Here is a 10458-nt window from a genome sequence, read left to right as displayed (position 1 = left end):
CCACCTTTGATGAGAGCTGACTGGAGGTCAGAATTTATGATGCCACCATATCATTGCTGTGGACAGAAGGCAGGTTGTTTAATTAAAAATGGAAGTGTGTGTGTGTGTGTGTGTGGAGGTAGGAGGACCTCAAGAATTGAAGGTTCTAGAGTTATATCTGCTGTGTATCCCACTGAAGTTTGAGGACATTTTAAGCAGGAGGGTCTCGCCTGAATGACTCTCTTTAATCTGCGGCCTGACGCTGTGCGAGCCCCCCCCCCAACTCCTCTGGTTCCACTCGCTGTTGTTCGGGGGGGTTAATGGAAAAGATTTCTAAAGATTTATTGAGGGGGCGTTTAATGACCTGATCGGTTTCAGCGTGTGAAAACAAATGATGCTGTAAAACCTTAAGGCCGACTTAAAAGGAGCTCAGTTTGACTAAATGAGAGGAGGAAAAGAGACAGAAGAGTATTAGTTTTTATTTTTGACACGCTTGTTGCAAGATACTCAAATTACAGATGCGACTTTTAGAATGTTCCAAACTTTTACCTATTTCCTAACTTAAATTTGCAACACCGGAATGAAGAAAAAAAAAAGAAAATAAAGGTTTAGTAATTCAGAAACCTGACAAAAGGTGGTTAGATAGTTGCTATAGCTGCAGAGAGACAATGATCCAGCTCATTTTACACAGGCTGCTCCACTGTCTCATCTATCCAGGCTCACTTCACACTTTCCGGTCACTTCTTCTCCACTTCACTGCTACACTTGTCTCTTATTCATCTCCAAAACCCTGTGCAGACAACCGTGTAAAAAAAGATCAGATGAATATGAAAGACATCAATAACGAAAAGAAAAGTTTGAAAATAAAACTGCAGAGTTCCTTTTATTACCTTTGCTTTAATAGGTTAATAACAAAAAAAAATGAAGTCAAGAAAAGGAAAAAGTAATTACTTTGCAGCAAAGGTGTTGAAATAATTCTAGACAGTGGTTTTAAATTAAAATATAGAATAAGAGTACAACACTTTGGAAAATATGCGACCAGGCAAGAGACTTTAAGTTTTGGAAAACGCGAAAGCTTAAACTTCAATAAAACAATTGCAAGCAATCAATACAATTGATTGTTGCTCTGGCAACAAACTATCAGCAAAATATAAACTCTTCTAGAACGATTAAAGAAAAAAATATGTGACTGTGCTTTGGATCTTCAGTTCTGTTCACATATGGCTTGTTGGATATTAAAAAATAAACAGTGAGGAGAGTTTTGTTTATTCCTAAGGCAACAATATACAAAATCCAGAGTGGAAAAATTAACTGATTGTAGCTGAAAAGGACATAACAGGAGGAGCCATATCTTAAAATGAAACTCATCAAATTTCAAATAATAAGCCAACTTCTTTGCTGAAACCTGGAGAGATCAAAATCAAATTAAAAGCAAATTAGGCCCGCAATCATCAGCCGCATTTGTCTCATTACAGCAGAAAGATAATCCACAAATGCCTTAAACCATAGACACAGAGAGTGGAAGAAGAAGCAGGGCTTTCACAGTGTGCAAGTTTTACAATGCTGGAAAAAAAAAGAAAAAAAGAAGTGACTGTGTCTAAGGTATCACAAAATTCAGTATCCAGTTTGAATTTTTACCAATGCCATGACACATTAGAAATGTATTCCATTAAGCCTTGAGCAGTTTATAAAAGCGACCAGCTTTATGGAAAAAAAAAATTATCATGTTTGTGTCACAGTCAGATTATGTGAGCTGAGCAGGAAGCTGACTTTGACACTTCTAAGTATACAAAAAGAGTACTTTGGAGAAAAGAGAAAAAAAGAAGATATGTTACAATTCTTCAACATCTCAGGAAATATCATTCTGGCTTAGAATATTATTGAAATCTTGGATTTCCTGACATGTGTAAGGCGATATATTGGGATTTTATGAGTGTTGCGGGTTGACTTTTGGCTCCTGTTAAAATGAGATATCCCTCAAACCCATTTTGATGCTTTAAGTGATTTTTTCAAATATTCTCAGTGTCCTGAATTTTCCATATTCAGAGCAGGTTGTGTTTGTTTTATTTGTTTTATCACATCCAATCAACCACAAACATCAATTTTAAGGATATCACACAGAAAAAAAAAAAAACAATTTTATAAACTCTACGAACTTTTCAAAAATAAGCCCCATAGGTAACCAAAAGTAAACACCCACTTGCTTTGTGAGGTATTGACTTATTAAAAAAGGAGAAAAATGGAGGTATCTACGAAACACTGCTTTCAAATCTTATTCAGATTTGAAGGAAAAAAAAAATATTAGAGGAGCAGCGTTTTTAAAAGATTGTGACAAAGCTAAAAATTACAAAGTTAACTGAGAAAAATCAGGTTTAAAAGCTAAATACAGTGTGCAGGATGGACCATAAAACAGTAATAATAACAAGTTCCTTTGTTAAAAAAATAAATATGCTGGTTGTGGGGAAAAAAAAAAAAAACTAATAACATGGTCATTAGCCAGGCTAAAATGATACTGAGTTTTAGCAGGATAAACCACATAAGCTAATTTCAGCAATGTGTGTTTTAAAACCAGGAGGAAGAGGGACAGCGAGGGGGGGAGAGACTGAGCAGTGCAGACTGGAGGGCAGGCAGGGCATTAGCTCACTTCAGGCTGATGTCAGGACAATTAGAGGTGCACCACAGTGCATTGTGCACAGTGCTGTCAGCCTTAATCTCTGCTGCTGTGCCTCGTACCCACAGCCAGGCCACAGCCCACGGGAAGCGCTAACACTCAGGCTCATATTGCTTTGACAGTGGCACTCAACTAGAAGTAATGCAAAACGTTATTGTGATGTATACATGGTGACCCTGCACTCTTGTCTTTAACAACACGGCGACGGTGTGAGTGCAGAGCCGGAGAAGGCTCGAGGGGAGAACTGATACTGAGGGAAATGAGACAGGAAGGAAAACTGGTGGGACATTACAGGGAAAGAGAGGGGGAAAAAAAAAGAAATTTCAGAAAACAGAGAGGACACTTTCTGCACTCCCACTTCTAATCCCGCCTCTGAAAAAAATCTTTTGCCCGTTGTCAGTGCTGACAGGTTTTCTACAAATCTTGGTGTTTGTTTTTGAAGGAGCTGCTGCGTGTGGTGACAGTTTTGGCATTCTCCTCCGCCTCCTCTTCTTCTTTTGCCTTCAGGGCCTCAGTGAAGAACCTGAAGATGGATTCAAAACTCATCCAGGAAGTCAGTTCGTGCCTCTCTGTGCCTGCAGATGAAGACACATAAACACACATAGATATTTATTTACCGCAACACTACAGGCAAACAAAATCTTGCAGGATATTCTAACAATTAGACATCTAGTGCTGCAAACTATACAGCTACTGTGGAAGCAGGACAAACAAAAAATAACCAAACCCTTTTGGATAAGAAGGTAGATCTCATGGAGCTCAGTACTCTCAGTGAACTGCTTTACACTATACAAACTAAAGGCCTTATTCGTGAGAGCCATGGCAGCCTCTGACCTGTTAGTCCAGCGGGACGGCTTTAATATGTTATCCAAGTGGATACCCGATAATCAACACCACTGCACGTTCAAGGAGATGGAAAAAGGTCGTTCCAACAAACCCAGAGATATGCACAATGGGCTCACTAAGTGAAACCAGTGGAGCGGTAGTCATTCATTCAAAAAGACCGACTGAGGAAAGGCAAGACAGAAGCAGGAGAGATGCAACTAGCCAACATATCAGGTGGTCCGGCTGTTGTGGAGGGGGGGAGGCAACAGTGCTGGGTTTCCTTCTGACCTCCTTCAGGTTAGCGAGTTCCCAAGTTGGGGTCACGCTGAAATTTGAAATCTGGTACATGTGCCTCAGGTTTCTTAGGGTTAGGGTATCATAGACCAGATATTTAGTTGGATAACTTAGCGGCACCTCGTTTTACCCTACAACAAGTTGGTTCTCCATAGGAGCGTCTATGATGCAAACAAGCTGTGCTCTTAGTTCATCGTCATCCTCAGTAAATATACTGTGCTAACAGATAATGGTTTGTTTCTGCTGCTAGCCGCTAAGCAACAAAACTGTAACTGGACCTGAAAAGCCAAACTGAGGTGACCCTATGTTCTTAAGTTAAGAGAACAGGTTTCCTGTGAGATGTTAAAAGTTTCAACCCTTAACAGGTGCCTCTAAGACAGCCTTTCCACAAAGATGCTTAACAATTACAAACAGGCTGTAATGAGTTTATTTTCTCTTTTAAATAATTATTTTCACTCTAAAAAAACTCTCTTGCTAAAAAATGTGTAGGTTTGAAGGGTACAAACTGTCAAAAAAAAAAAAAAAAGTAATACATGAAGTGATGAGGTTAACAGAGGGGAGCTAAGAACAATCAAATCGTTAGTACAAATAGAAATATGTTTTGTTTTTATTCTTCCACTCTTTCAGCATTCTTTGTACACACTGCATCTGCTATAAAAATCTCAACTAAAAAGCTGCAGGGATACAATTAGGAAGCACCTTAAAGGTTCTATCACTACAGACAGGCCTCAGATGACCATTGCACTGACCTTCTGTTTATTAGATTGAACCCTGCTTGGACGCATTAATGGAGATGGTATGTGTGTGTGTGTGTGTGTGTGTGTGTGTGTGTGTGTGTGTGTGTGTGTGTGTGTGTGTGTGTGTGTGTGTAGGTGTGATGGTAAGACCAGAGGCAGGTGTAAGGTTCTGGGCCCAGAGTGAATTTGGGTTCAGTTGCTGCAGGTGTGTTTTGTGTTTGTGCAATTTGTGTGCACAAGCATCTACAGGGGGGGTTCTTGATCTTTCTGAGATAGGGGACTGCACAGCAAGTCATACAGCAAGCAGATGGCAGTCAGTGCCTAGGGTCAAATTTACTGGCCCGGCAATCATGGTAGTCAATAACTCAGCTCTCTCAATGACTCTGCTACCTGTGTAGGGCTCATCATAACACCCAAGCCTGGAAACAAAGACACAGCCCTCTCACACCTCTAATCTATCATTTATATCCAGTTTGATGCCATGTGATCTTGTTTTTTTTTTACCTCTATTTTCTTCACTCTTGTTGATATCTCCCTCAGCGTTTTTAACTTCTGTTTTGTTCTTTCTCCCCCCTCAGCAGATCAATGCCGCAGCGCTCACTTGTTCACCCTGAACTGGCGGTGAACTCCCCCAGCATGCCGCCAGCCTCTCCAACCTATCCCAGCACAGTTGAGGGTCACCACGAGGGTGTTTCTGTGCCAACATGCAGACAAGCTAGTGCCCCTCTGATGACTCCAACGCTAAGCTCCACCTCTCCCTACAGGGTGGAGGCTTTGATACAAAGTCTGTTCCTTCTCACCTGCAGATGTAAACCGGCTCTCATATGAATGTCAACAGGCCTTTAATAACTTCTGTCCGCTCTTACGTTAATGGAAGAAGTGTGATCAGGCACATGGATGTTATTAAAGCCAAGATGGGCACTGATTTAGAGGAAACTTAATTACTAGAGAAAGAATGAGAAGACGTCAACCATACTACAAATCAAAATAACATCTTTGAACGATACATAGGTCATAGATGTATTATCGAACTGTATCTCGTGTGTTAAATCAACCCACAAATAGCCCTAAAAGGGCAATTTTACCTCAGTTTTAGCTCCTCTTGGAAGCTGTTTTTGGGTTTAAAGCCGTTTCCATTAAAGATAAATAAATGTTTAATCAAAATATGATTTTAATAAGAAAAGCTTTGTTTCATTTGAACTACAGCTTCTATCCTATAAAATATCATTAAAGCTTGTATTATGTGCATTCATGTTTTCTTGTATTGACTGTGGAAGAATAAAGATGTATGTAATAGTTTCAACAGATTTATTGAAATTAAATAAACAAAAGCAACAATATAATCCTATTAAAGTGTCCTTGTAATTGGTAGTGGGTATAGGTAGAGATAACAGATTGTAATACTTATGACAATCTCTGATAACTGACAGGTGAGGCAGGCAGCGCATGCACAGCTCCATAAAGATGCTTGACTCTAAGGCAGAAAAGATCTGGTACTAAAAAAATGTTTTTTATTTTTTTTTATTTTTTGGGGGGAGAGATCCGTCATGTGCTCCTTGTAGAGGTCATGACACAGTTTTAATAGAGGGCTTAAGTAGTGGCCTGTGGTTGACCATTTTGTTGTCTGAGCTCGGTGAGTCTGCCTCATTATGTGACAGGCAGTGAGGAGCATTTGATCGTGGGTATTTAGCCTCCTCCTCTCTGTCACAGCCACTGGAGCCCTCTCTGGGTAATTGATTGACTGTTTGATCTTCCTCTGACTCCGCGATACAACATTATGATCACACACATACACAAACACATAGACTGAACACTCATATTTTCACAGTCCCTCACTCCAAACACACACAGACACACACACTGAGGTATAATCACTTGTGTGCGGTGAAGTAAAAGGAACAGAGAAGCAGAGTTTTGAGCTGGAAAGAAAACTCCTGCATAGCTAAGGGCCATGCTTTCTTCCCTCTGCACCAAATGCTGCATGCTGTTACAAATGGTAATCGGCTGTGATTGTCACAAATTTCAAAACAAACGCTAGGTGACTGAAAAGCCAAAGTGACGCCCCGAGTGATACTCCGACAGGAACTGCAAATCAAAGCATGCCGACTATAATTAGGTTCCATCTGGGCTACATTATTTAAAGCCGCACCAGTTAATTGCTTGTGTACAAATGGCCTATTTTATTTGAATCAAATTCTTTTTTGTTCATAATTACACTGATGTGAAGGGGGGCATATCTCTTTGCTTCAGTTATAATAATAAATACATATTCAAATTAAGAGCACTTTGAGGCAAGGGGAATGTAAAGTGATGATACTTTTCTTTGTGTGAACTGAATTTCTTTAAACAATTATGGGCGCTAAAAAATTACCGACATTTGGGTTAAATATTTAATGAACTTCAATTAAAAAAGATCAACATTGATATAATCATGTAGCAAAAAATTACAAATACAGAAAACCTGACAGGGCTAATATACAACTAAGATACTAATATATTACTGCAGACAAGAAAACATTTTCTCATTTCCTTTTTTCAGAAATTTCATTTAAAAAAATGAAGCACACAAACATAAGATTATCTTATCAATTTCCTATCAAATGTAACCTAAGCTTTTGTTTTATCTCAATGTGAGGGAGAGCACTGTGGCGCAGGCCTTGGCTGACTGTAACCTTAGCTGAGCTGCTGTTTGTGGAAGCTATCTGTTGCATGCATCAACGGGGGGAGAATCGCTGTCTGTATCCTGGTTGTCAGATGATCAGATTTCCGCCCCTGACACTCTCCGATATTAGATGATCTTCTGTGGTGGGTGTAAGGAGATGTTGCACAGTCTGTGCGCGCATGCTGCGTGTGATCTTAGTGCCTAGATGTATAGTTGTCCCTAAGCAATGGCCACACATGTGCAGTCAGTTGTGTGTATTGTCACTTGGCTTGCAGACATGCGTAAAGGTCAAGGATGTCATTTAGTCCCACATGGCTGTCTGTTGAGGCGAGCGGGATGTGTTGCCACTAAAGACAAGGTCAAACAGAGCTCAGGCAGGTGACAGGTGGTCAGCTATACCGACAGAGCAGAACGTGTCCATGTCATCTTTAGTCAAAAAATGTAATTAACCCCGTTCACTAATCTTCAATCTGCACTCCAGGAGACAATGTTCGCATCAAAGCCAGAGGAAAAAAAACCAAAAACATATTATCAGACTTTGGGTACGCTAAATTATCTGTGTTCATTTACAATAAACTCAAGCCTTCACACGTTTACTACTTTACTTTTACTAAAACAAGAGCGACATACATGCATCAAACAAGACAAAAAAAAAAGCTTATTTGATCAAATCATTTTCACCACTGTTGCCTCTTGAATGAAATTTATTTTTAATGCTTGCTTAAGTGGGGTCTGCACCNCACACACACACACTCACATTTCTGTCATCCTGCTTTTAATTGCTTTGCTTATTATTGCGTGTTGTTGTTAGACAAAAACAAGGCAGAACTCATTACACATCCAGGGATGAGGATCCTGAATCAGTAGCTATGGGGGATGCTCAGGGAATTCTGTATTTACTAAGAAAAACAAAAAGACAACTAAAATCAATTGAGAAGCCAGACAGAATATCACAATAACTGGTTGGAATCATCACACAACCTAAGCTACTTCACATTCAGTATAATGCTCCATGGAGAGGGAAACTTGTGACAACAAGGGCTCTGCACAAAAGACGTTTTATGTATTGCTGCTCCTGTCTCATCAAGTTAAACACCTTCATCTATCCTCTACAACTTCTCCCTTCTTTAGCCAGGCACTGAGACTGGACTGAGAGCTTTTTTATTTTAACAGGAAAAAGTGGCCTTGGCCATCATAAAAGACACTTGCTTTTATAGACTTGGAGCAGAGTATTTACAAGATAACCCTGGTCCAAGGACTGCACAGGCTATTTGATACCGGCGTCAGATGCTCCTCTCATCTCTCCTGTAAAAATTGAAAGTCCAAACATGCCCTCCCCACCACAGAACCTCTCAATGTCACTTGTTTTACTCAGCCCTACCAAAATTGGCTCAGCTAACTGTGTGTGGAATTTAACAAAGAGAAAAGCTGCACATTGATTGATATATGGTATAGAAATGGTAAAACAGAGCACAAATAACAAAATAAGATTTTTAAGTTGGTGTAAAAAAGTATCTTGTCAGGATAAAGTCATTCAGTAAGGGTTGATGAAATATACAAGTATTACCATTGACTTTAATGTAATAAATGAAATATAATGTGTTATTTCAAGCGAGTCTCAATAATTTTCTTTCCTTGTCATGAAATTAATTGGTTCAGTGTGCTCTTTTTCATTTGATTAGGTGGTTGTCTTTGCGTTGCTATAGCATTTACCATTAATCATTTAGCTGATGCTTTTATCCAAATCAACTTTAATATGAAGAACAAGATTCAAGCCTTAGGAAATGTCTTTGCCAAAATGGGAAAGAAGTTAAATATAAATCTGACCTATTACATTATAATTACTTTTCAATATGTTACTTTCATTTCTGTGATGTTTGTGCTGTGAAGTATACTATTTAAAATAAACATGTAGTAAAAATTTGTTTTGCCAGTGTAAAAAGGGAAGATTGTGTTGTCAAGTTCAACCACTAGGCACTTTGCTTAGTAAACACAAAAGAAAAACAAAACAGTCCATTGCACAAACCCTTTTAATTCCACTGATTATATGAAATTACTTGATATTGTCAATATTACCTCATTACTAAAACACCAAGGAGGAGAAACTGTGGGACTATCTTCAGCACTGAAAATCAAAACATTACTTCAGTAAGAGGACCACATCCACAGAGATGCTTAAATTCATTTTTATTTGGCTGGTTGTAAAAGCAAATATCCACCCCAGCTTGTCTACATTTATAGGATTATTTTGTTTCAAGAAGTAATGTGTACTGCTGGTATGCAACAGAAAGAACCCAATCAAGTGAATTCACGTGGATACATTTATGACAGGGCCTATAAAGAATTACCATACATAAAGTAATGCAGGGATACTTCCCTGTTCAAGCTTTTTGTTCCTTCTGCGCCACCACTGATTGGGACTCAAATGGTAAGCAGTTATGGGTTGCTAACTTGCTTGACATGGCTTTGTTCTTGCCCTATTGAGGGACAGTGGAGAACTACTATTTCAATGCCCAGGCTCAACATGACTCAAAAACAGCAGAGAAGCCCCCACAAAAACAGTATAGGCAAAGACACTGCATGCATGCATATATTTTAACTTGTACAAGCACACAGATGTCATGATGCATGGGCAAGGTTCAGGACAGATATCCTTGCCAAACACTAAATGGACAAGGTGGAGTGGAAACAGAACCTCTACTCATGCGGGTATGCCAATATGCACCAGCATACAAACAGAGAGACTATATAATCAAATTACACACTCTCTACAGCTCTTCACTATACTACAGTCACTCCTCATGTCGTCTGGTCCACTTTAACACAATGAGGTCTGGAACACACGCATGCATACACTTGTTCACCTCCGGGACAAATCCAAGCAGAGAAAACACCCACTTCTACAATATCAGACATACACACATCAGTCAGTAACAAAGGACCTGGAAGAGGAGGAGAGGGGTCAGGGAGCCCCTAGTACCTGTAAGAAAGACGGACCATAGAATCAATGGTCAAAGAATAGACAGCCTTGAGTACAGAAACCCCACCCACACAAGGCTATGGTGATAACACACACCTTACACACAACTCTCCTTCTCCTGCTGTCTGTTCTGAAGAGAAATCAAACACAGACATTAACATTATTACTACAGGCTTTGTGCAATGTAAGGAATAAATTCAAAGTATCTAAAGATATTATTCATTCAAAGCTTTGTGAGAAAATGTACTGTGTAAAATGAAGCTATACATTATTTAAATAAGTCCTTCATTTTCTTTTCATTCCATCATCC

General features: G+C 39.3%; 1 protein-coding gene across 1 annotated transcript in view; it reads right to left on the bottom strand.

Annotated features, from left to right (window-relative positions):
- Positions 1-440: 440 nt before the first annotated feature.
- fam172a (family with sequence similarity 172 member A) overlaps positions 441-10458 on the bottom strand; it is a 143474-nt gene continuing 133456 nt past the window's right edge. The window contains exon 11 of the mRNA XM_017427964.2: positions 441-3225. Coding sequence (XP_017283453.1) covers positions 3065-3225 — 161 coding nt within the window. The 3' untranslated portion in view covers positions 441-3064. The remainder of the gene's footprint in view (positions 3226-10458) is intronic.

This window comes from Kryptolebias marmoratus, linkage group LG1 (genome assembly GCF_001649575.2).
Source record: "Kryptolebias marmoratus isolate JLee-2015 linkage group LG1, ASM164957v2, whole genome shotgun sequence".
Taxonomy (NCBI): Eukaryota; Metazoa; Chordata; class Actinopteri; order Cyprinodontiformes; family Rivulidae; genus Kryptolebias; species Kryptolebias marmoratus.
Note: the sequence above shows the minus strand (reverse complement) of the source record. Positions and strands in the feature narration are given on the sequence as shown.